The 26,877-nt window shown below is 45.5% G+C and overlaps 1 protein-coding gene across 2 annotated transcripts in view; it reads left to right on the top strand.

Moving 5' to 3' along the window:
- Window positions 1-26,877, top strand: part of Nup214 (nucleoporin 214) — an 81,382-nt gene that overhangs the window by 38,197 nt on the left and 16,308 nt on the right. For both annotated transcript variants that reach the window (XM_021185404.3, XM_021185394.3), the window contains exons 22-30: window positions 3,497-3,763; window positions 4,610-4,771; window positions 6,710-6,809; window positions 11,418-11,493; window positions 12,820-12,898; window positions 16,631-16,721; window positions 17,178-17,236; window positions 19,038-20,813; window positions 23,937-24,007. In XM_021185404.3, coding sequence (XP_021041063.1) covers window positions 3,497-3,763; window positions 4,610-4,771; window positions 6,710-6,809; window positions 11,418-11,493; window positions 12,820-12,898; window positions 16,631-16,721; window positions 17,178-17,236; window positions 19,038-20,813; window positions 23,937-24,007 — 2,681 coding nt within the window. The remainder of the gene's footprint in view (window positions 1-3,496; window positions 3,764-4,609; window positions 4,772-6,709; window positions 6,810-11,417; window positions 11,494-12,819; window positions 12,899-16,630; window positions 16,722-17,177; window positions 17,237-19,037; window positions 20,814-23,936; window positions 24,008-26,877) is intronic.

Here is a 26,877-nt window from a genome sequence, read left to right as displayed (position 1 = left end):
GTTTTGTTTTGTCTTGTTTTGTTTTGTTTTGTTTTGTCTTGTTTTGTTTTGTTTTGTTTTGTTTTGGAGATAGGGTCTCCTGTAGTCCAGGCTGGCTTTAAAGTCTGTGTAATGGAAGATGGCAGTAAACTTAGGATTCTCTTTCTCCACCACCTAAATGCTAGGATTCCAGGCATTACCTCCGCTCACAGGGTATATATAACAATTATTTTAATGTTTTAAATTGTAACATGGCTACAAAAAAGTATACAAATCAAAAACATGTAACCTCTACTGAAGTTAAAAAACAAAGCACCTCTCTTTAGAAAACCCTCTCCTGGAGCTAGAGAGAGAACTCAGTTAGAATGATTGCTCAGTGAACATGCAGTCCTGAGTTCACATCCCCAGCAGCCACATAAAACGTTTTTGCCTTTGCCTTTAATCTCAGAGTCAGGCTGATGCCTAGATGCCTCTGACTCTCCAGCCTTAGCCAAAATAGCACATTCTGATTGAGTGAAAGGCTATCTCTAAATAATAAGAAAGTGATAGAGGAAGTATCCTATTCCAGCCTTGACATGTGTATGCATGGATGCACACACATACACACACATACGCAAGAAATCTCTCTTGTATCCCTCACATTCCCTCTTAAAATAATATGTTACATGGGAAGATGTTGAAGTTATATCTTTGCTGGCATTTTTAAAAATTTATTTTATTTACGTCTGTTAATTTGAGAAAAGAAACCTATAAGAATATAGCCACTGAGCCTGTGAGATGGCCATGCCTTAGCTTGAGCTTGACTTAGGATCTTTTTGCTTATCAGGAAGATTGTACTCTTGTAGCCTTTCTGTCTTCAAATTCAAGGCAGTGTAAAGTTCAAAATCTAACACAAGATACTCAATAGTCTCTTATAAAAAAGGCTTTGTGTTGGGTGATTTTTGCCCAGCTATAGGTTACTTGCGAGCTGCCTAGCATATTTAAGGTAGACCAGGCTGAGCTGTGGTGTTTAGCAGCCTCTACATATTTTGTGCCCCTCTGACTGGCTTCTTCCACTTCCAGTGGGCTTTTGCAGCATGACTCTGCTATAGCCAAAGGAGCATCTGTCTCAGTTTTCCACAGCTACATCACTTCTCCCTCCCACTCAGGACCGTTGTTGTTAAGATGGTTTTGGTATTAAGGTCATGCTGACGCTGCACTTAAGACCAAGCCCATACCAACCCTTTTCCCTTGTTTTTCCTAAGCTGTTTTTTTAGTGAGAGGACAGGGTAATAGGGCTACAACAAACCACCACAGGTTTAGTGGCTCATAGTAGATAAGCACTGAGTTCAGCACTGTGTGGCTCAGCTATGTCCTGTGCCGAGTGAGGCTAGACTCAAGGTGTTGCCTAAGCTGCTCGGTGGGAGCTGTGGTGAAGATTTACTGAAGGAGGTACTGAAGGAGGTCCCTTGGAGTTGGAGGGTAAGGTTCTCGTCCCCTCTGGTGGCATTCCTTGTCCCTCATCTTTAGGCCACAATTGCATAGAAATCCTCTTCTAGAGATCTTGTCTCCATGGACTTCTGCCTTATCTCTTCAGCCTCCCCCTTTGCTTTAATCCTGTGCCTTTAAGAGAGGGATTGCTTGGGTGGTGGTGGCACACACCTTTAATCCCAGCACTTGGGAGGCAGAGGCAGGTGGATCTCTGAGTTTGAGGGCAGCCTGGTCTACAGAGTGAGTTCCAGAACACTCAGGGCTACACAGAGAAACTCTGTCTCATAAAGAAAAAGAAAAGAAAGAAAAGAGTTGATGAGATTTGTCGTGTAGGATAAGCGCTCTGTTTTTAGCAGATTTGTGACATTACCTATACCGCTAGGGTGCCTTTTGACACCTCCTTTTTCTGTGTGTGTGTAACCCTCCGTCTGTTCATCCATCCCTACAGTGGAAATCCTGTTGGCATAGGACCCTCTTATATAGCAGCATTGATAAAAAGGTCTACAAAGTTAGATGCACAAGGGTTTGAATTCTGGCTGCTTACCAACTTTATAACCTTAGGCAAATTGCTTCACTGCTCTAAGCAGTGGCCAAAAGTTCAGTAGCAGTACCTAAGTTCTGTGGTGATTATGTGAGGAGCTGGCACAGTATGTCTGGGCACTGGACCTGCCGCCTTCCTGGTGCTGCCTTTGGTTATATGTCTTGACAAGGTAGCACTGTTAACTAGCAAAGGTCATAAAAATAACAGTTCTGCCATATTGCATGTGTAAATTAACTCAGCTGGCTTCCCCAACCTCCTACTGAACAACTTTTGGCTCAGAAATGGAAGACACAGGAACTACATTCTTACATTGAATAATGAAGATATCAAGTTGATTGCAGAAAATAAACTTTAATATTTTGGATCCTGGTATCATATACTTAGATGGCATTTCTAAGTGGCCCACCACATAGTTGTCTGTCTCAGAATACTTGATCAGAGCATGTTCCCCCATGCAATGGCACTGGAAATGTGAAAAAGAACTTTGTCTTTTTTACACTGCATTATTTTTGTTTAGTTTTTGAGACTAGGTCTCTATTTGTGGTTCTGACTGACCTAGAACTATATAAACCAGAGTGGCTTCAAATTCACAGACATCTACCTGCCTCTACCTTCCAAATGCTGAGACTCCAGGCTTGTATCACAGCACACACCACTGTACTTAACTACTTTAAATAACCGCAGTGGCTAGTAACTACTGGGCAGCAGAGCCCTGGCATGTGAATTTTAGCTTTACCTGTTGTATAGCACTTATGCTGAGATTTTCCTCTGTGTAGCCCTGGCTGTCCTAGAACTCACTCTGTAGACCAGGTTGACCTCAAACTCAGATCCACCTGCCTCTGTCTCCCAAGTGCTGGGACCAAAGCCTGAAACGTAAGATCTTGTAGCATGATCTGCCTACAGGACAGACAAGTGATAGTATAAGAGTGCTGCTTTGAATAACTAGGGAAGGAATGGGGCTGGGCATTTTGTTCCTCCAGTGTACAATAATAGCGTACATTCTCAAGCACATGGTAGAAGGTGGCAGAACCTGACTCCACAGTGTAAAGAGCAGAGAAGAACAGGCTAAGTCCATGTGGAGAGTCACAGAACTCACTTAGATGTGTGTGAGACGCTCAGACTTAGGCCCTCTCACTCCGGTGTTCTGAGGTTGGAAAGCAGGGGTGATGCTGTGGCTAACTAGCCTGCCCCGGGAGCTGGCCTCTGACACCGTCTGTTCGCTGTGAGAACTTAATCTCTTGTTTTTCTACCAGTGTTGACTATTGCTCTCATTTTCAGTCTTGTCTGATGGTCAAAGCTGTCTTTGTCCTAGCAACTTAGTTTTCAAAGCTTAGTTTTGAGCAAAGACCACAAATTATCATTATTCACATTCAGCAATAGCGGCTTCCACCTAAGGTATAAGATAATGAAAGTGCTTTGTGGTCTGTCTCTCTTAGCACTGAAATGGCACCGCTTCTGGGTTTGCTTTGAGTTGTCTAATGTTGTTTTGGGGTGGGCCTTCTGCAGCCAGCCTGTCCCGGTCAGCCTTCCTATCTCAGAGGTACTATGAAGACTTAGATGAAGGCAGCTCCGAGTCATCCATAGCTCAGCCTCTGGAGGGAGAAGATGCCCGGCCAACCTGCAAAGAAGAGGAAGAGGCTGTGGTCCCAGTACCTCGGCATGCCCCTGTGGTCCGCACACCTTCTATCCAACCCAGTCTCCTGCCTCAGGCGATGCCTTTTGCAAAGCCTCACCTGATCCATAGTTCTTCACCTGCCGTGATGAGTTCTGCAGGTAAGTCACCAATTGAAGCTCTGCCCATGGAGGACGGTAGCTGGAGAGCTGCATGCCCATGTCACAGTAGCCACTCACTCACTGAGGCTGTCTGCATTGTGTGCTCACTGCTACAGGGCAGTTGTCAGGGCTGTGTGTCACAGCGACCTCTAGCAGAGACACAGGACTGAGGTACAGGAGTGAAGCCGTTTTACAGAACAGCTTTCATCCCTGTTAGGTTTCTGCTGAGGGGGCTCACCAGGGTTTAGACTTTAGACCACTGAGTTCCCATTCATTTCTGGTAATATACCAAAAATTAGAAGACCAATTCAAAAGATATAGGTTCTCTTGAAGAGGTTGGTAAGGCTACTATACAAGACTCTGAGGTTACACACAGTATCAGCTTCACTCCACCATCGACTTTGCTTTGTTAACATAGGTCTCTTTCAGAAGTAAAGGAGTGGGCTGTTTGCCTCAGTGTAAAGCAGCGTGTGGATTCAGGGCCTCCTGTCAGGAGCTGTGAGGCATGGGGCTCAGAACTTAGCAGCTCCAGTGCCCATGTCATAGTCCCTCGCTGAGGCCATGTGCATGGCGTGCTCACTGCTGCAGGACAGTGTCAGGGCCTTGGGCCCTAGTGACTTCTAGCAGAGACACGACTGAGGTACTGGAACAAATCCACCTTACAGGAAGTCAGGCTCTCTGTTGCTCTAAATGTTCTCTGTAACACTAAAAAATTTTAAATTTTTAAAAATTTTTAATTTTAGTGTTTTTTTTTTTTTGTACAACCCAACAGAATTTACCATTTTAACTTTTCCTCTGTTTCCTTCATTGACCCCATTTGTCTGATAATTTTTCTTTTCCCCTTAGTCTCTACGTCAGCCACCAAAGTTATCCCTCAGGGAGCGGACAGCACAGTGCTGGTAACTAAAACTGTAAAGCACGGTGCACCAGGTCCTTCCCACACTGTCGCAGCTCCCCAGGCCGCGGCTGCTGCAGCCCTGAGACGGCAGATGGCCAGTCAGGCACCAGGTAAAGACTACAGCCCCATTTCTAGGAGAGATTGTGAGCTGTCCAGGTCACAGGCGTGGGCTTTGGGGTGGGAGACAGCTGACTTTCTTGCCAATTCTTAGAAGAGAAGGCTAGTTTGATGACCTTCATCCCTGTGAGGAGAGCTTCCAGGAGGCAAAGACTAGGTCTCAAGTTTTTTTGCTTTGAAAGGGAGGTATTAGATGTGCCACATTTAGTTTTATGGGAAATTGATGAATTTTGATGCTGATTTTCCTACTTTTGATTGGTGATCTCCAGACCATCTGACATCATAAGAACAATGTTTTACGGATCCCAGGCACTGGGAGGGCGGCTGCACTACTGTTCCTGTTTTTTGTTCCAGTACTGAGAGAATCAGCAGAGAGAGTTACCCAAGCAGTGTATACCAGAGCTCGCCCTTTCCAGATGGCTGTTCTGCACTGACGTTGGCTTTAGTTAGGACAGTGACTTAGCTGATCAGGATTTAGGTCTAGGGAGTGGAGCTCAGGCTAGTTGTCACGGGTTGTGGCCTTAGCAAGCAGTTCCTACTCAGAGGCTGCTCATCTTTCCAGCTGGCCCAAAACCAGTTGTAGAGTTACCGGCTAGGAACATGAAAGAAGAATCTTAAAACAAAACACCCCACAAGGACAGGTTATCTGTTCCCCAAATGTGGAGAGTGCCAAGGCTGAAAACAGTGCCAAATATTTTCACTTGGGATGTTCTGAGACATGGTAGACTCACTCATACAGCTAGGAAAGAATGGTTAGCCAGACGGAGTTGCTTGGACCAGTGATCCTAATACTTGGGAGCTGACTGAAGCAGATTGTTACGAGTTCACAGCCAAACGGGGATATATTGTGAACTTGGGGGGTCTACCTAGGCTACAGAGTGAAACCCCATCTCAAAAACAAGCAAACAAACAAAACCTAAAGACCATTAAATAGCAATAAATCAAGTTTAAATAGAACCTTCTCATGGTACCTAAAACACATAATAAAAACTAAAGACAAGATAACAAACCTCAACTTACATTTAAGCTTTCAGAACACACTTATTTGATGGTCTCCTTGTTTTCTGACACACAGGATCTTGACAGTACACTGATCAGGTCCCTCATCCAGCCGACTATTTTTAAAGTTCAGATTTGTCAGGATTTAGGATGCTGTACTCAGCATGAAACACTGGGACTGTCACACTGTCTCTTGGAGCAAGGTTTTAAGGTGGAGACCCTGTCCCGTGTTCAGATGAATTGTGGGCAGTTTGTGGCACGTTCTCCCAGCTCTTCTGCTGGAGAAGGAAGTGAGCATTCCCACAGATCCACAGGTTGCCCGGGATTTGCTCAGGGGAGACCAGAGAGCTTTACTCAGCCTTCCCAGTTGTTAACAGAATGTCATTAAAGCTGATAAAGTATGACGGAAAAGTGAGACAAAAAGGATTACAAAGCTGGTGTGGGGGCACCTGTGCTAGCACTAGGAGGCAAGGTCAGCTGCATCTCTGGAATGTGAGTCCAGCCTGCGGTACTGTAGGCTCGTCTGTGTTTGCACATTTACCCAGAACTTGGCACATCGTAAGCCCATGGGAGAGGAGGAATGAGAATGGCATCGGCCCTGAGCTGAGAGCTGTTAATCCTCTGGGTGTTGCCTCCCCTTTCAAGATGAGCCAACGGTGTGGCAGGTATCTGGGTTCTGCTGCAGAAAGCTGGCCAGGGAATTGTCCCTCTAAGCCAGCAAGCTTTATTAGATGGCAAGAAGTCCATTCCTTGGCCTCTGGTAATAGTCAGCCAGGTGTTCTATTGACTACACTGCTGACTAGATTTCCTTCATTTGAGGTTGCTGTCTGCCAGAGGTTATGTGCTGGGCATTCATTTCTGTAGACTTTATAGAAAAGGATTTTAAATCCTCTACAGGAATTAACGTAGTTCTCTCTTCCCTGTTTACATAGCCGTGAGCACTCTGACCGAGTCAACTCTGAAGACTGCCCCTCAGGTGGTGAACGTACAGGAACTGAGGAGTAATCCCTCGCCCCCATCTGCGGCCAGGGGGTATGTTACGGCTCTTCTCTGTACTCAGCCTGCAGTTGGTCTGAAGGGAGCACTGCTGTCACAGCTTCTGTAGAGCCCTGGACTATGGAGGGATGGGCAGCCATTACTAAGTTTTTAGGAAGGTGACTTTTCACCTTTCCAGGGCACCCACTAAAAACTATAAGCCAGATGCGAATTTGGATAGACCCAGTTTATTAATGTTCTTCAGTTCCTGCTGACCACTGTAAAGATGGTGGGTCATGGAGAATGACAGTGCCCTCCCTGACTTCCTCTCTCCTAGCATTTCCACTCTTTACTTTTTTTCATGAAGAAACAGTATTTGAGAAGCAAGCAGCTACACTTGCAGAACTTCTGCTTCTCTTCTGTGCTGATTTAGGCAAGATTCTCGCCAGAGCTCACTTGCGTTTGGTCTCCACCAGGGCTGGTGTTGTGTGGTGCCCCCCTTATCCCACCCAGGGCTGGTGTTGTGTGGTGTTCCCTTTCCATACACACTCATACATTTCCTTTAGCAGCATTGTTCATGTCCTACTCACTGTGCACAAAGTTTGAAGCCTCATATTCTGTGGAACAACTAGCCTCCCTATGCTGTCTGAAAGAGTTGGGGGACATTCCTTTGCCTTGAATGGGAGATCATCAGGGACTAGTTTTTAGGGAACCCAATGTCTGGTGCCCATGGATAGTCAGTGGCAAGGTGAGCAGCTACAGACACTGTATTCTTGTCCTCTAGTGACACTACAGAGCAGACCTACCTACCCAAGGCTTGTTTTCTTGAGTGGCCTTGCCATGCTGATGTTGGACTTTGCCTGTCTGTATGTTAGTCTATATACCAACACTGCATATTGTCAACATTTCTAGTTATCTCAGGGTCAAACCAAATTCACCCTCTTTACTGTCCAGTAATAACTTGAAGCCTTCCTTGGAATGCCATTTGGACCAAGGCTGGTATTTGTGGTTGCTGTGAACCTTTCAGAGAACTGTGCACTGGAGTTTGGGAACTATAGCAGATTCCCACTGGAGAGAAGGCGGGAGGCCACTGAAAGTCAGAGTATTTTGCAAGGCCAGTCTTGTGGGTGCGGTGTGGGCAGGTACTTCTCAGACACTGACTACAGAAGAGAAGCATTTTTGCCTGCTCAGCTCACCTCCCTCATTCTGCTCATCCCTGATGGCAGGGCTTCCCTAGCTTTGCTCTGCAACACAACACAAATAGCCACCAACGGTGGAGGAAGAGTTTTTAAACCTTTTCTTTATCATCTTCTGTATGTATGTGTGTGCTTGCATGAGTTTATGTGCACTGTGTGTATGTAGGAGCCTGTGGAGGCCAGAAGAGAGTGTTAGAACCCCTGGAACTGGAGTTAGCACTATCTTTGTGAGCCGCCCTACATGGGTGCTGGCAACTGAACCTAGATGGCCTACAGGAGCTCCTAACACTGGGCCATCAGAATCTGGTAACATGTTTTCTTCCTTTCTCCACAGAGTTGGACTCTGATACAGTTACTGAGCTTCAGCACCCAATACCTGAAGCAGTTTCCTTTTGTTTTCATTTTCTAGCTTTAAAGTTGTTTCTTTTTTAAAGATTTATTTATTTTATGTATATGAGTGCTCTCTATCTGCATGAATACCTGCAGACTAGAAGAGGGCATCAGATCCCATTACAGATGGTTGTGAGCCACCATGTAGTTTCTGGGAATTGAACTCAAGACCTCTGGAAGAGCAGACAGTGCCCTTAACCATTGAACCATCTCTCCAGCCCCTTAAAATTGTTTTTAATTACATTTATTCATGTACATGTGCACGCATGTGCCAAGGTACATATGGAGATCAGAAGACAACTTAAGGGCATTGGTTCTCCTTCCAGCCTGTGGGTCCCAGCAATCAGGGTGGCTTGACACCCCACTAGCCCTTTCTTTTAAGTAGACATTTATATAGCTGATAATCTTGAAAACAGTTCATAAGTGAAAATTGATACATTTCACCAACTTCCCCATGGGTGAGTTCATTGTCAAATGACTGACCTTCAGGGCCTTGTAAGTAGCTATCTCTGAAGTCTATTAATTTTGCACTTAACTATTGCGTGTGACACCACACACATTCATTCTGCTCCCTGTGTGTTGTGGTTGTGAGACTGGCTTTTCTCTTTAACTGGAACAGATCCCTAGCTGTTCATACTACTGTATTGCTCCCTGCAGAGCATCTGCGGTGAGTGTGCTGCTTCCCTGGGGTAAAGGAGAAGTAGTTGTGAAGAAGGCCTTCATCCCTGTTGTCGCCACAGGGACCTCAGCCAGGAGGCCACCAGGCAACCAAATTCATTGGTTCTGCCTTGTCATATATGCATATTTATTAAAAGATATTTGCTAATAATTAAGATTGTCCAAAAGAAGACCTAACTGTGTCTCTTGATTTAGGCCACGGAAGCAAGCTTTTGGACTAAGTGAAGGAATGAGTCCCTTTTCTTAAGCAGCAGCAGGTGGGATACTTACCATTGATGGCCTAAGAAACGCTGGAACGCCTCACAGCAGCTCTGCTTTCCATTGTGCAGTCTGATTGTGTCTGCTGTGGTCCTGATTGTTGCTTCCTTTCTTAGAGAGGTGTGTGTGTGTTGCATACCTGTGTATGTGTGTATTGCATGCCTGATGCCAGTATAGGCTATAAGAGGGCATGAATTCCTTAGGGTTAGAGTTAGAGGTGATGGTGAGCTGACATGATAAGCTGGGATTTGGATGTGGCTCCTTTGCAAACACTCTTGCCACTGAGCCGCTCTCCAGCCCGGTCGTTTAGTGGTTTTGTTTGTTTGTTTTTGATAACAGAGTGTACAAGCAGTGTCACACCCATTTCACAGTCCTCTTGATACTCAAAATATAGCAGAGCTGACCCTGGCTTTCCCCAATATTCTCATGAGCATTTGTGTGTTGGCCTCCTTCATTTGCCTGTGTTCCTGCGCAGTCCTTTGCATACTTTCTCATGCGTGGACTGTTTGCTGTTTGGCCCCTTTAGTCGAGGTAGAGATTTCTTGTAGCTGGTTTATTGGTAGGTTCATTGGGTGCTTGTACCAAACAGCATTTCTCTACAGAGAGGTCACATGGTATAGTGTGCTGGTTTGGGGCCTCCTGGTTTTGTGTTTGGGGATTCAGGATGCCCAGGAGACATGTGGCATTCTCACAAGTAAATAGAACAGTGACTGTACACAACTTTGCCTTTGTGATTTGATTACCATCATGTCACTAAGGTTTAGCTATAAATATTTTCCAAGATTTGGATAAAATACTGTTTTTTAATGTTCATTTCTAGTTTTTGTACAAGAGATTCATTTCCCTTGTGGTTCCCTGAGCTCAGACTGTTCTGTCAGCAAGTTGGCTAAATCCACTCCGGAATCTTGGGACCCAGCAGTCTTGCCAACATATTCTGGGTCTCTGGTGGAGGAGGGCAGGCACAGACTGAGACCCAGAACTGTGGAGTGTCTCAGGGCATTTCTGTATCTTCATCTAGGGCACTCCTGCATCTTCGTTTGCTTTGGCACAATCATCGTGGGGGTTTGTTTCATTGAGAATGAGTCTCTTTTTCTTCTTCAGCCTAATCAAGGCTAGGAAGATTATATGACAGAATTCAGACAGAATTTAGACAGACCATTGAGGACTAAACCATTTGCTGATTTCGTCTTTCAAAAGAAAAAAAGAATTTTTTTTTTTTTTTTGAGATCAGGTTTCTGTATAGCCCTGGCTGTCTTGGAACTCAGAACAGGCTGTCCATGAACTCAGAGATCTGCCTGACTCTGCCTCCGGAGTACCAGGATTAAAGGCATGCACCACCACTGCCTGGCATCAAATTAATTTTTGATGGAAAGTTATTAATAATCTTCCCTCAAATCTGAAAAGAGTTCTAAACTCCTACATCCCACAACTTCAGCTGCCACTATTCATTTCAGTTAAAGTAACTGCACTGGGGACAGAGAAATTGAACAGCTTTTCCTAAATGATAAGAGCTTGTGTCTGTGATAGAACTGACAGGTGGGTTCTTCATATGCTACCACAAGGTAGGTAGTGAAACAGCGGTTCCCTAAGTACAGCAGTCAGGTTTAGTGAGAGCTTCCTTGGAAATTGGGGTGTACCTTCGTTCACAGAGTAGCCAAGATGCAGGCTGGAAACAGCAGGTGTGTTGTGGGATCCACCCACAGCTGTGCCAGTCTGGGGCAGGGGCAGCGCCTTTGCTGTATGTGCAGTTCATCATTTACGCCTCACAGTTCCTGTTGAACATCCTTTTTTCAGGTTTGAAAAAGAATAGGAACTTCCCCATCTAAAACCAGGGAGAAGGGAAGGGGGAATGCCAGTTGTCCCAGTAAGAACAGCTTCTATTTGGAAATGGTTATAAATTGTCTCGGTGAATTATAGGTAGGTAGAAGAAAGTTAGCAAAGTTATTGGCTTGCATTTTATATAATTGAAAACCAAGATTTCATTTAAAACTAATTCTTCAGCAAAATGTTTGGTGAGTTTGGGGTCCAAGACATCTGTATGCTGCCCCAAAGTCTTTTTATTTGTGTATTGAGCAGGGAACTAGCTTGAGGTTGAACATGTTTGCCCTCAGTAATGTCTAAGCAAACACACTCTCTCTTTCAGTTCTTCGGTGCAGCACTCAGCAGCCAAAACCCCCCATGCTGTGTTAACCCCAGTGGCTAACAGCCAAGCCAAGCAGGTAACTTGCTGATGTGTTCTTTAGCAGTATGTCTCTAACTGAAGATCATTTTATGATTTACCTTCATTTAAATGAATTGATTCTTAGAAAGGGCTGTCACTTCTTTTCCATAACTCATGCCAGTCTTGACATGGTTAAGCAGTTGAGGCCATTGACTTTCTAGACTAGTCATCTTAGGCCACGTGCTAACAGAATGCTTTTGGATGAGATGTTTAGTTTGCCATTTGTTTTGTTTTTCTTTTTTTTTTATTTTTTTTTATTTTTATTTTTTTATTTTTTTTATTTTTTTATTTTTTCTGACACAGGGTTTCTCTGTATAGCCCTGGCTGTCTGGAACTCACTCTGTAGACCAGGCTGGCCTCGAACTCAGAAATCTGCCTTCCTCTGCCTCCCGAGTGCTAGGATTAAAGGCGTGCGCCACCACCGCCCAGCTTTTGTTTTGTTTTTCTTAACATTATCTCAGTCCATGCAACTGACTTGTGCAGTAGGTATTTAGATATGTCTCTTTTGAGGCAGCCGAGGTCAGGTGAGTCACATGGGCTCATTCAGTCAGTTATTGATAGAAGCAGCTGGGAGCCAAGGCTGAACGATCTGCCCTTTGCTTCTCCCACCACACTGTTGGAAATGGGTGTCGGGTATGGATTGTCTTACTGCTGCAGCTCTGCCTTTCAGAGGTTGCATGCTTTCGGTGATGGGTCTAGCTCTGACTTTTGACCGATTTTGCAGTTAAACAGTGCAAAAGAAAATAATTAAGAAAGCAGTGGGGTGTGTGTGAATTAGGAGAGGCTAGAAGGGAACCCAAGCTATCTCTGGAGCTCTCCCAGCAGTCCTGTTTCTCTTAGCTCTGTCTTGGAGATGAGCAGCCTCAGATTGCACTTGAATCCAGAGTTTGAGACTGCACTATTAGCTGCCGGCTGTGGTTTCCCACCACCATCCTGTGCCTCTGTTCTCCATGGAGGTCGGTAGTAGGTCATATAGCGGCAGAGGTGCTGGCTGCAGGTGGAAAGCCCCGTTGCTTCTCCTGCTCACTAATTGCTGGGACTGTGTTCTTCATCCACCCATCCCGTCCTCTAACAAGTACTCAAGTGCCATTTATGTGGCAGACACTGTACTAGGTACCGAGAAGTCAGCCATGAGTCACGCAGAAGCCTCCAGTGTGGTGCTATATTTTGTTATTTTTCTATTCCTCCTTTTCGTGGGTAATTAAACTGAATTCAAGTATTCGTGTTTGCTTAGTTTATGTTTTTACATTTCAGTTTCACATGTTCACTTATCCCAAGGATAGTTAGCAGTTTACCATAAATGTTTTTCTTGTGTTCTGTACAGGGGTCTCTGATAAATTCTTTCAAGCCATCAGGACCCACAGCAGCATCCTGTCAGCTGTCCTCTGGGGATAAAGCTGTAGGTGAGTCTGCATGTCTCTGTCATGAGAATGAAGACGAAAAGTGCTACTGAGAGTTCCTTCTGTAGATCCTGAAGCCAATAGGCAGATGCCGAATTCCAAAGGCCTCCAGTTTTGAGGAATTGTAAGGACATCAATAAGTCCTTTAACACTTGCTAAACTTGGAGTTTAGACTTTAGAGTCAGCATGAGAAAACGTTTGATGGTCTTTTATAGCAATGTCTTTGTGCATCGCTGCATGATGGGGAAGAGAAGTTAGACAGACAGTTGAGCACTGTTCCTTCATCTCAAAGGGAAAGAACTCTCATACCTCTTGACGCCCTTGCAGGTAAATTACTTTCTTTCCTTTTCTCTCCCTTCATTTCCCTTCTCTTTTCCTCTCTTCTTCCCTTTCCTCCCCCCTCTCTCTTCCTTTCTATATGAGACCCTGAGGGGCTTATCTGTATAGCTCAGTCATGACATATCAAATTTGATATGTAGCTATAGATGATAATCTAACCTCTGCTTTCCTAGTGTGAGGATTCTGTGCATGGTACTGCATGCCTGATTTTATGCAGTGCAGGACTTTCTGTGTGCTGGGAGAATACTCCTTCAGGTGAGCTACATTCCCAGCCCCTTCATAATAACTATTCAAAATCAGTAAATAGATAAAGTACAACATACTTGCTACAGGGTAAGATCCTATTAGGTAAGCTAATAATACAAGGTTTTATAGCTTCACAGACTTGCCAGCAAACTGAAGCATAAATATTTTTAATTAAGTTAGTTTTTACAGTAGCTGGAAGTGTTTTGACCATAGGATAAATTACTAAGGTTGTGCTGCTCCAGGGAATGACTTGACAGGACTGGCGAGGAAATGAGAAAAACTGGGGTCAGGTGGGTCAGCCACAGCATCCTGGGAGCTCAGCGTGTTTATTATATACACTTGCAGGAACGGAGAGGGAGAGGCAGGCTTGCTAAGCCTGGTGGGAGCAGTCTCTGTAGAGAGCAATCTCCAGGCTGTGAGTAGGGGTGTGGTGAAAGCGATAGTGGGGGTCTTCTGCACAAACTATCAGCGTTCAAACTTAGACCTTCCCGTTGACATGGCCAGGATCTGTCAAGCATTCCATGCTCGCTGAGGACTCTGTTGCTTCCCTGTACCTAGCCTCTGGAAGCCATGAGCATCTCTCTCAGTGTCTGCCGGGGATCTCCCGTAGCCACTGGGGGGGAGGGGGCACCCACGGCTTCCACTGAACAGCCTGCGCTCACTTAGTTCTGCACACCACAACTCTGTGTCTACCTTTTATTTTCATTTCCATCTGACAGCAGATTCAGAGGCTGAGCGGCACGCAGCAGCTGCCCACTTCACATAATGACCACCAGTCAGGCAGGCAGGCAGGCAGGCACCTCCTTTCTATGTCATGCAGAACCTAATTGAAACTCTAAATGTTCCTTATGTGCACCCCACACTCACCACTATAGGCAAAGACTTGAGTCATTTAAGTTAATGTTTTTTAAAAAGTTTCAAAAGGCACAATCTTACTTCTCTGAAGGCCTTTGCAGCAGGCCTGTCTCACCCCTCACTGTTCACTGCTGCCTTCCCTTGCAGGTGACCAAGGCTTAAGAGAGCTTTTCTCTTTGAGGCTGGAAACATCCCTGAAAACCGTTCATTGCTGAAACCTTTTCTTTTCATTTCAGATAAAGTCCCACATGGTAGCTCAGGCTAACCTGTAACTCACTATATCTAGCTCACTATAACTCAGGCTAGCCTTGCCTTTGAGCTTACAGCAATCCTCCTGCTTCAACTTCCCAAGTGAAGGGTTAAAGGCATGAGTCACCGTACCTATATTTCTCTCATGAGCGCTCTCTCTGTCCCCCTCCTCCTCCCTTTCCCTTCTCTCTCTCTCTCTCTCTCTCTCTCTCTCTCTCCCTCACTCCCTCACCCTCCCTCCTTTCCTCTCTCATTGTATGTGTATTTCTGGAACCTGTAGAATAACTCTCTTACTCATTAGTTACAGGAATACGTAATTGTAGCTGGGTGGTGGCAGCATACACCTTTATTCCCAGCAAGGCAGGCAGGTCTCTGTGAGTTCAAATCTGGCCTGTTCTGCATAGTGAGTTCAAGTCCAGCCTAGACTACATAGTGAGTTCCAGGTCAGCCACAGTAACACAAACCCCTGTCTGGGGGGAAAATAAATCTTGTTTTACTGATTATGAAATGGTTATATGCAAAAATGTCAGTGTAAAAGTATAACATGTAAAAAGTGAGAGCTGCCCTGGGAATCAGTTGTAAAGGTGCCCTTAAGAATGGTATGATCAGGGCTGGTGAGATGGCTCAGTGGGTAAGAGCACCCGACTGCTCTTCCAAAGGTCCAGAGTTCAAATCCCAGCAACCACATGGTGGCTCACAACCATCTGTACCGAGATCTGGCGCCCTCTTCTGGAGTGTCTGAAGACAGCTACAGTGTACTTACATATAATAAATAAATAAATCTTTAAAAAAAAAAAAAAAAAAAAAAAAGAATGGTATGATCGTAGCACTCCAGAAGCAGAGGGCAGGAGCTTTCTGTGAGTCTGAAGTCAGCCCGGTTTAGAGTGAGTCCCAAGACAGCCAGGGCTACACAAAGAAACCCTGTCTTGAAAAAACAAACAAACAAACAAGAATTTGATAGATAGACAGACAGACAGATATCGTGAGGTCTTTTGTTTGCTGCTCGTTAGAATTGTTACAGTATGTAGTAGGAGGGTTGTGCATACCACTGTGCTCCTGTCAGGAAGTCACCTGACATCCACAGGAGGGGCATCCTGCACAAGTCGCCTCCTGTCATTTCACCAGACGGGGCCCTGGAATCCAGCTCCGGCTCTCAGTCCTGACAGCAGGTGCCTTTCCCTGCTGGGCCATCTGTCTCCCCTGCCCACTGCATTGTATGAAACACCACCAGGCATTTACTGTGTGCTGGAAACTGCTTCCCCACCCTTCCAGCCCCATCACACTTGAACATCTATTCCTCTTCCTGGCAGATCACCTTACTCGTTTATGTAATGGCTGCCTGGGATTGCGTCTGAGCAGCACTCTCCTGACAGTTGAGAGCTTCTTATATGTTAGTTATGGACAAACCTGCACTGAACATCTTTCTACAACCCACACTGCATTTCAGTAAGGAGTGAAGCTTAACTAACATGGGGTCGATAGTCAGTGTCCGAGTAGTGTCTGAGTGATCATGTGTAGCAAGTGTCCGTTACCTCTGTAGGTTAGGAAGGAAGGAAAGAAAGAAAAAAGAGAGAGAAAGAAAAAAACATTTTCTGAATTTCAAAAAAAAGAAAGTAAAACCTATGGAAAAGGCAGAAATGTATAGATAACTCTGAGGCCACTGCTTAGAAATGCTCACTGTATCAGCTTGCTTATCTTGGGATTCTGTCCCTGAGTTTATGGAAAGCATCTGCCAGTCAGTCGATGTAGAGGATTGATTGGTATGCTCAGCTCTGGGGTTAGGCTGCACGGAGATGGTTTTGCTGACTTTTCTGGAAAGGAGAGTGTGCCATGCCTTAACAGAACCAAAGAGCAAGACTAAGAGACCTTGAGCGCAAGGAGGTGACACACCAGCTTCCCTCGGCTTAAGGCTTGTCACAAGATACACTGGAGGTCCCAAAAACTGGGGCTGGGGCTCTGGGCAACAGCACACAGTCTGAGCCGTAGGGAATTACAGAACAGCACTCCTAGCTGACTTTTGGAATGTCCTTATTTTGTCCATTTCAGGTCCAGGGACAGCCAAGACAGAGTCCGCTGTGACCTCGACTCCATCTGCTGCGGGACAGCTCAACAAGCCTTTCTCATTCGCCTCCCCAGGGTCAGTGCTAAGTCACTATCAGCCAGATCCATGAAAGTCCTGAGCTCTCACAGCTGTCCCAGTCCATCCGCAAACAGTGTTTTAACTGCTTCTGCTTTATGGTTCAGGGTTATCGTATCTACTGTTTTTAAGCCTAAGCCTCTTTTCCTCTGGCAGAGAAAGTTTGTTCCCTTCTGTAGGTCATTGGGTGTAGCACACCAGGTGTTTTCTTTTTTCTTTTATTTTTTGGTTTACCGAGACAGGGTTTCTCTGTGTAGCCCTGGCTGTCCTGGAACTCACTCTGTAGACCAGGCTGGCCTCAAACTCAGAAATCCACCTGCCTCTGCCTCCCAAGTACTGATCTCTAGTTGTAAATTCTTCAAGGGTGTATTGTATGAATGAATTATAAGGATGAATATTTAAAAGCTGATGCTGTGTTAAGTTTGCTCCATTTTAACTTCTTTTTCCACTCCTCAGGACCTTTACTTTTGGGACAATCACACCAACCCCATCTTCTAGTTTCACTGCCACACCAGGTACATTCCCTGTGTTGCATAGTGTTCTCTTGTGTTCCCCTCATAGGAGAAGTGCTGTACATGAATGTGTGCTTCCGTTGTAACTTGTGGCTCTCCTTCAGTTGGTACAGTCAGGGTGGTAGTGATGATGTACATCACAGACATTTTGGAGGGCTGAGAGTGGCTTGGTGGTGGGGCACCTTCCAGCACCCAGGACACCCTGGCTTGAGTTCATAGCAGCAGGGCAGTAGCAGAGCTTGATGTGGGGCTGCTGTAAAGGCTCAGCACCTGGATGAGGCCAAGCATCTCAGTGTCATTCCTGGGGCCCACATGGTAGAAGGAGAGAACTGACCCCTGAAAGTCATCCTCTGCCTGCACATTGTCTGTAACATGCAGACAACACAAATAAAATATTTTAATGCAATAATTTTTTTAAAAGAACTTGTGAAAGAGATCTGTTTAACACACAAACTTGGTCCCAACAAGAGGTGGGCATAGTACCATGGAAGTAAATGATCAAACCTGGTCCTCAACACTGGTACACATACCTGTGCTAGGAACCCAGACCCATCCAAAAGACAACAGCTTTGTCACGCTCCTCCAAGCTCTCTAAGTAATAAAATCTATTTTTATTTTATTCAAAGGAAGCCTTTACTGTGATATGTTTTTAATTAGGAAATTTTGAGATATAAACTGTATGATGGAGTTTGAATTACTCCATAGCAGCCATTGCAGTTCTGTTGCATTTCCTTTGCAGAGTTTTGTCTTTAGCAAGTTCTCAGGTAGCCTCATGTCTTCTGTCACCTTTGCTGGGTCTGCTGACTCAGGCTTAGAATCTCGGCAACATAGAAGCTGAGAGAGGAAGCTTTCAAATTTAAAGCCTGTCTAGGCTAAAGAGTTGGTCCAGGCCAGCCTGGGCAACTTAGCACTGGACTTCCTCTAAATAAAAGTAGAAAGGGGCCTGGAAGACGGAGTGCAGCTCTGGAACACCTGCCAGGCATAGACAAGATCCTGCCTGTCCAAGGCTCACGGGTCTCTCCCGTGGCTTTTCCGTGCTTTGTTGTCTGTCTGCTCTTCTTGAGTGTATTTTTGGGCTATACATATGATAAATAAGACATCAGTCATCTTTAGTTTTTCAATCAACAAATCTTTTCTAGTGTATGTAACAAATCTTTTTTCAAAATTGTATTATGAGACATGGTGTCACCGTTACTTTGAGAAGCAAGTCTTAAGGAAATAAAGTCAGGATGAGATGCAGTAGTAACCCTACATCAACTCTGATCAGTACAGTAATGGGTACCAACCCACAAGCCATAAGCAACACCACTAATAATATAATGCCATTCAGCAGGACCCTGCTAAACAGATTAATCACAGTAAGAATTATCATCTGGGTTGACACTCTGACCTTAAACGGTGAAGAGCTTTCAGTCTGGGTCCAATTGGGCTATGAGGATTACCCATACATTAGCTGATATCAAGAGTAGGAGGGAAGCCATTACCCAAGGGCACTGTGTTGAGAGCAGTCTCTTTGGGGACAATGTGTTCATTTCATGTCTCCTAGATGTCACATGTTTGTTGTGATGTGGTGATCATAAACAGAATTTTCATTCCTTCCCACTTGAGAGCTGACTCTGGGTGTGCTAATGTTCCTGTACAGGGCAAGCGGTCATCGCGCCCTTTCGCAAGAACTCTGCCATTAGAACCATATGGCTCTTCCCTGACTGAAGAGAAAGATTGCCTGAGAAGGGCAATCAGTACAAATGTGATGAATTCTATTTTGCTAAATCCAACTCTTTTCCTGGTTTCTTTTTCTTGCTAGGGGCAGGACCCCCTACTAAAGAGTCAACCCAGCTTGAGGCATTCTCATTTGGCGGGGGAGGCAAACCTTTCTCTGAGGCCATTCCTGGGAACTCCCCTGCCACAGGAGCAACATCGGCACCCAGCACTTCTGTAACAGCTGCCTCTCTGGAAGACTCTGCTCCATCCAGCAGCAAACCTGCAGCTCCTCCTGAAACGACTGTGTCCTCTGCTTCTAGCAAATCGGAAACTCCACCATCCAAGTTAGGAGAGCTTCTGTTCCCAAGCTCTCTAGCTGGAGAGACGCTGGGGAGCTTCTCGGGCCTGCGTGTTGGCCAAGCTGAGGATTCTACTAAGCCAGTTAGTAAGGCCTCCTCCACAAACCTAGCTGGAGCCCAGCCAGCCAAGCCCTCAGGGGTTAGCTTTCCTAACACTTCAGTGTTAGGGAAGCCAGTGGAGCCGGCTGTGACCTCCTCTGTGAGCCCTGCCCCAGCAGCACCAGCCTCAGCTCTGAATGTGAGCACTAGCAGTTCCTCAGCAACTGTCTTTGGCAGTGTGCCCCTTACCAGTGCTGGACCTTCTGGGCTCATCAGTTTTGGTGGGGCTTCTTTGGCTAGTAGCAAAGCTAGTTTCTCATTTGGAAATCAGCAGACTAGTAGTAGTACAGCACCATCAGCTACCCCAACATCGACCTCAGTTGCCCCTTCCCTTCCAGCATCTTTCCCTACTTTGTCATTTGGTGGCCTCCTGAGTTCACCATCAGCTTCTTCCCTGCCCGTGTCCTCTGGTAAGAGTACAGAGGAAGCCACACCGCCAGCTGTTCCTGACAAGTCAGACAGCAGTGAAGTTTCAGCAACAACACCCTCCCTTCCAGTACAGCCACAGTCAACCCAGCCTCCGCAGGCATCTCTGCAAACTTCTGACCCTGTCAAAAAAGAACCTGTTCTTGTGCAGACCACAGACAGCAGCCCCAGCAGACCAGCATCTTCTGCCAGCTTTGTGGCATCTACAGAGTCCACGCCAGTAGCCCTAGGGGCCCCTGACAACAAGATAGAGGCAGTCTCTCCTGCGTCCACCTTTGCAGGGCCTGGACAGGCTGCTGTGGCAGCAGCTGTTCTCCCAGGAGCAGGCTCGGCAGCTACTGAAGCATCGGGTACCCCTACCACCTCCACTGTCTCCAGCAGTACCCCAACTTCTGCCACAGAGACAGCTGTATTTGGGACTGCCACTTCTGGTTCCTCAGTCTTTACACAGCCACCTGCTGCCAGTTCTAGCTCAGCGTTCAGCCAGCTCTCCAGTAACACAGCCACTGCGCCCTCTGCCACCCCTGTGTTTGGGCAAGTGGCAGCCAGCATAACCAGCACAGCCGCTGCCACACCACAGGCCAGCAGTTCAGGATTTGGCAGCCCTGCATTTGGTGCTTCAGCTCCTGGAGTGTTCGGGCAGACAGCATTTGGGCAGTCCCCAGCCTTTGGGCAAGCAACAAGCAGCCCTGCCAGTGGCTTCTCCTTCAGCCAGCCTGGGTTCAGTTCCGTGCCTGCTTTCGGCCAGTCTGTCTCCTCTACCCCTGCATCCACCAGTGCAAATGTCTTTGGAGCCACCTCGAGTACCAGCAGTCCCGGTTCCTTCTCATTTGGACAGGCTTCTACCAATACAGGAGGGACGCTGTTTGGCCAAAACAACCCTCCTGCTTTTGGTCAGAGCCCTGGCTTTGGGCAGGGAAGCTCTGTGTTTGGTGGGACCTCGGCCACTACCTCTACAGCAGCACCTTCAGGGTTTAGCTTTTGTCAAGCCTCTGGTAAGAATTTGCAGAACGTTTTGACTTTGTTCTCTTCCTTTGCTATTTAAAACATAACAGGCCTCCACTGTTCTTATAATTAAAAGAGAAGAGCTGGGTTCTGTGGTTCATGCCTATAATCCTCACTTAGGATAGAGGCAGGAGGATCAGGAGTTCAAGGCTCTTGGGTACATAATACATTCAAAGCCATCCCAGGCTATATGAAATTCTGTTTCAAAAACTAATATCCAAGATGAAGGAGGGCACTTGGTGCCCACATGGCAGGACCTGCTTTGTCCTGATTGGCTGTGCCCTGTGGCTCAGTATTGCTCCAATTCTTTTCCTCAGCAAGCTCTCTGCTTTGCTGACCACAAGACTACCAATTTCACAGGTTAAAAACTACACCTGTTTGTTTAAGGCCACAGCAAGTAATTTAACTCTTAATTACAATGTTTTGTTTTAATTTAGAGGCTCTAAAACTGTCATACTCAGGCAGTCTGACCTCATAGTAGATGGTGCAGGTGATAGAGTAGAGAGGATCCAGGTCTCCCCGTTTAGTTAATTGGCTCTGTGGATAATTATTTCTTTTGTAGGAAGCAGGCATGTTGCTACTTTGAATAGCAATTACACATATACAAAATGCACACATTGTACTATTTTTGAAGAGAAAACTGGATGCTTCATTCCGTATCCAATCTTAGCATCGACTTTTACTTCTAAAAGTTCCCAGTAGGCATGGTAACGTGGAGAGGTGTTCCAGTTTTGGCTTTCTAGTGGTTTTCTTATGAAAGGTAATTCTTGCCAGGCAATGGTGGTGCACACCTTTAATCCCAGCACTTGAGAGGCAGAGGCAGGATCATCTCAGGTAGCTCAAGGCCAGCCTAATCTACAAATGGAGTACCCGGACAGCCAAGTTACACAGAGAAACCCTATACAGAAAAAAACAACAACAACACAAAGAAAAGTGATAATTCTTTAGCAGTTAGGCTCCAGAAAATAATAATAATAATAATAATAATAATAATGGTTTCTTGTTAGACAGGATTGAACATAATTGCTGGTTCATTTTTTTTTCAGTGATAGTTTATTTGAAACAATTTGTAATTTGTTAGAAGGAAATGTTTCCCTTCTTTTAATGAGTGTTAAATTCTTACCAAAACAACTATAAAGACACAGTAGGCAGAGAAACATGCCGATACTATGCAAGCACATGGCCCATCTGGGTGAGGGGCATTGAACGGGCAGGGAGAAGGCCTAAGACTTAAAGGAGAGTAAAATCTTGCCACTGCTTGTCCTGAGCATCGAGGACAGAACTTTAAAAAGTGTGTACAAACATCAGTGAGCCCGCTCACCAAATTTGGAGCCTCTCAAGGGATCTTGTTTAAACATAGAAGTGCTTGGTTGTATCCTGGCAGTTCTCACCCATCTAATCAGCTCCAGAAATGAGCGGGAAACTCCACCCTGCTTAGTTATAGGCCTGCATCACTTGCCTCACTTCCAGTTGTACCTGGCAGAAGAGACTCCACTCTGATGGAATCCAGTACTTGAGTGTATGTAGATAGGGAGAATGATTGCTAGTGTGGGTCACTGGCAGTACTCTTGTTAGCCAAGATCGTGAGGGTATGCTACCCTACTACCACCTGACCTGGTAGGAGAGAAGACTTCAATCCTAGGGACTTCGTAATTTATATTACTTTAGAATGCTAACAGTGAGGTGAGAACCTTGCAATTGGCCCTCCACATGTATGGGTTCTGTACCTGCAGATGTGGCCCTCCATGGATTGAAATAACTAGGGAAGATCTGTGCTGACCATGTACACTTTTTCTTGCCATTATCCCTCAGCAGGACAGAGTAGCAGCTAGTTGACAAGTCTCTCCAGTATACTTCAATGTACCATAAGTCATCCTGAGGTGATGGAAGATATGTGGGAGCCTGGACACATGGGCTCAAACACCACAGTGTGCCACGTCATGAAAGAGACTACTACATCCTCAGATTTTATATCTGGGTACTCTCAGAGATGTAGAATTTATGGATACCAAGGAACAGCTGTGTTTACATAGAATTTTCTCCATTTCCTCAGTGGGGAAGCATTTTTTTAAATTGTTAATATATTTATTGACATTTTTGTGTGTGTTTGCATGCATGTATGTAATATAATTTGATCAGAATCACATATCTCCGGCCCCCTGTCTTATCCTCCTCTCTGGAACCCTTCTTTCTAACAACCCCTCCTGCTTTCTGTTTCTTTTCTTTTTTTAATGATTGACTGAGTTTAACAGTTTGATTAGCTTTTATGAGCATAGGTATGGGATTGCTTACTGGATCACAAACAACTTACCCATAAATACACTTCTGGAGAAAAATTACTCCCCTTCTCCAGTAGCCATTAACTACCAGTAGGTCCTCAACTAGACGTAGGGCCTTATGAGTTCCGCCCCTCTGTCCTGAACTGTTAGCAAGCAGGGAATGGTTCCTGCTGTGGGTCCGTGAGCACAACAGTCATGTCGTGTTTAGAAAACAGTTTTACTCTCTTCCTTCCAATGGTCATGCTCTTCAATTCTTTATACTTCTTGCTCTGTCTTCCACAGTATTCTGGGAGTCTTTAGTCCAACTTAGGGTAAGACACCTGACAGTCTCTTAGTCTCAGCACAGTTAGCAGTCTCTTCACTAACCAACTGCCCACTACAAAAAGCTGCTGTGACTAAGACTGAGAGCAGTGTTAATCTGTGGGTATAAGTATTCAGAAAGAAATTGGACTTGTCTATTTAGCAGAACAACAATAATAGCTTCTTCCCGCCAGTGTATGACCTTGTCAGCCTGGGCTTTTGACCAGTCTGTTTACAGTGCCAGGAATGAATTTCCTCCTGTGGAGCAGGCCTCTAAGCAGAAAGTGATAGTTTACTTCCATACATTCATGCCATGGCTACATAAATAGGCCTATCTTTTCCAGCGGTTTAGTACTGGAGCATGTAGGATAGATACACTCACCCCTGGAGAAGGCCAGTGATGGCTTTTACATCCAGTGACGTTCATAACACATCTATAGGCTGTGGGTGTTTTGATTAGGTTTGGGTTTGGGTTTAATTTTGATGTTTAAAAAAGATTTCTCCAAATTGAATCTTTGTCTTTGTGTCCTACAGGTTTTGGGTCTAGTAATACTGGTTCTGTGTTTGGCCAAGCAGCCAATACTGGTGGATCAGTCTTTGGCCAGGTAAGTTTATATGATTGTCTCTCTTTGTGTGAGCATCTGTCTAGTTTTTTCCCAGTGTTACATATAGGCTTAGTTTATGCTCAGGGTCCAGGCTGGCAAACAACCACATACAGTTCCTTTTTCTTTCTTTTTCCTTTTCTTTTTCAGATTCTTTCCAGACAGATTTCTCTGAGTTGCTCTGGCTGTCCTGGAACTCACTCTGTACTGTAGACCAGGATGGCCTCAAACTCAGAGATCCTCAGTTCAATGCTGGCATTAAAGGCATGCACTACCACACCTGGCTCCACATTTAGTTCTTAAACTGCAGGCCTCAGATGCTTTAGGGTAAAGAAAACTCTGCTGCCGATTAAAGAGAATCACCAGTGTATGAGTCGTTCTTTGGCAGTGCTCTGAGAGAAGGAGTTTACTGGGCCGTCTGTCTAGCTGTTCTCTTAGGACAAGGCTGACAAGCTATAGATAACCACAGACTAAAGCCGCTTGTTGCCCTTATCTTCTTTGTACAATTACTGAGCTAAGGATGGTTTTTACATCTTTATTTTTATACAAACTGAATCTCAGAACTTGTTCATTTCATGTTAGACAAATACCCTACCCTGAGCTACATGCCAGGTACCCCATCTTCTCTCCCTCTTTTGTTTTTTTAAAAACATATCTATGTTTCCAAGACTGGCCTCCACTTGACGTCTTTCTGCTTCAACATCCCACATATCTTTAATTTTAGACCTGTGCCATCAAGTCCAGCATTTTGTTATTGCATTTGTTTTCAGTTTTTAAATGGTTGTTTAGAAAGAAGAGTGTGTAGCAGGGACCACACATGTGACCCTGTACTGAGTTGTCTGTGGTCCTAGGCCTCCTGGTAGCCTGAGCTGTGGCACTTGGGCCAGGTAGAGTTTTGGTACTTTATTGAAATAAATCATATAGACAGATTGACCACTTCATAGATAAGTGTTGTTTCTGTCTCCATTTAAAAGAAAAGGACAGTGTGACCCTGGGTTACACAGCACCGGCTGCTGTCAGCACAGCAGCCTCAGCAGAGGCCCTGCAGATGACCAGTGAAATAGATGACTGTGGCCTTGGCAGTGAGAGCTGCTGAGAGTCCACAGGGAGTGCAGCCATAGGCATGGTGGGTACCTCTTATATGTCACCCTGGTTAATGATCTTAGAAGAGAGAGCGATCTGTGCCAATAGAAACTACAAAGAATGGTGGGGAATGCTGTGTAAAACATGGGAGCGCTCTCTCTCTCTCTCTCTCTCTCTTTCTTTTTTAGTTATTTATTTATTTCATGTATATGAGCACACAGTAACTGTCTTCAGACACATCAGAAGAGGGCATCGTATCCCATTACAGATGGTTGCTGTGGTTGCTGTGTGGTTGCTGGGAATTGACCTCAGGGCCTCTGGAAGAGCAGCCAGTGCCCTTACCACCGAGCCATCTCTCCAGCCCCAGAAGCACTATTTCTAACAGTACTACTAAACTAACATACCAAGCTAAGGTAGGGAAGATGGGGACCCAGAAAAGGCGAGTAGAACTCAGGAGCCATTTGCTCCCTGACCACATTCACTAGCTTGAGAAAACCGGGGTGTTGGTAGTCAGTAGCTCCCATGGTAAATGGACAGAAACCAAGATGTATACAGAGTGGAGAGTCCAGAAGGGACCGCTCCAGATCCATGGTCTGTGCAAGTGGTCTGATGTCCTAGAATACCAGGTAGTGCAGTTTAGAAAGCCTTCACTCCATGCCTCAGGTTATTCCAGAAGGAGTTCTAAACAAGGACAGAACGAACATCAGAGGAAGCACGTTGCAGATACCTTTACAGTTAGACAGCTGTGCTTTACACATGGGGATGTAAAAGAGAAACTTAAAGCTGCAGTAAAGAATGAGAAATTCTAGGATGTGTCAGCATATCTTAAAAGGACCACATGGAGCTCCTATTTAAATGACACCTAGGGGCACTATGGCTATATTCAACAGCAGACTAGACCAGCAGGAAAGCAGTAGTACACAAGGGTGCTCGGAGGGCTTAGGGTCTGGAGACTGTAGGCAGCTTTGCAGCTACTCTGCTCTGCCTCAGCTGCACCAAATTACCTGTGAGCAATCTGAAGAGACAGAGTGGGCCGTGGGTTGGAGAGACACTCAGCACTTGTGGCTCTTGCAAAGGACCTAGATCTGGTTTCTAGCACCCACATTTTGGCTCACAATATATTTGAGCCATGTTCTTTTAGAAGAAAAAGAGAGGCTGGGGGTGATGGACCACACCTTTAATCCCAGCACTCAGGAGATAGAAGCCAGCTAGGTCTACGGATCGAGTTCCAGAACATCCAAGGCTACACAGAAAAACCCTGTGTCAAAAAAAGAAAGGGGGAAAAAGGGAGAGAGACAGAGCAGAAAGTACAGTATACTGCTCCTCACAACAAAATGGATGCCCTACCAGAGCCGGTGCTGATGTGTAGAGAGGGAAGCCCACCACTACAGTGCTTACCTCAGGGTGCCTAGGCCAGGCAGGCTCCCCTGAGGACACAGCAGTTCTGCTAACACTCACTTTTAGAGGAATTGCCGGAGCCCTGTGAAGCACTGGGAGTGTGTACTGTCAAGAGCACTGACCTCACAGCACCAAACAGTTGTCAGCATTCAGTAAGCTCATCATATGGGAAGTTTGAACTTAACAAAAAGATTAGGGCTTGGTGGGTGCAAGGGCTTGCTCACACATGTGCACACAGGCTATAAATATATAAAAAAGAAACAGAAAATAAGTCAGTGACAGCTAGACAAGAAGACAGTGCTGTTGTCCAGCACTGTCACTGCTTGGGACTGTAGTCCAGAACTCACGGCCAGGCCAGGAAGATCACCGCACAGTTCAAAGTCAATTTGGAC

Source organism: Mus caroli, unplaced genomic scaffold, assembly GCF_978045245.1.
Source record: "Mus caroli unplaced genomic scaffold, Mus_caroli_1 scaffold_2, whole genome shotgun sequence".
Taxonomy (NCBI): domain Eukaryota; kingdom Metazoa; phylum Chordata; class Mammalia; order Rodentia; family Muridae; genus Mus; species Mus caroli.
The sequence above is the reverse complement of the archived record's forward strand: the minus strand, read 5'-3'. Positions and strand labels throughout refer to the sequence as shown.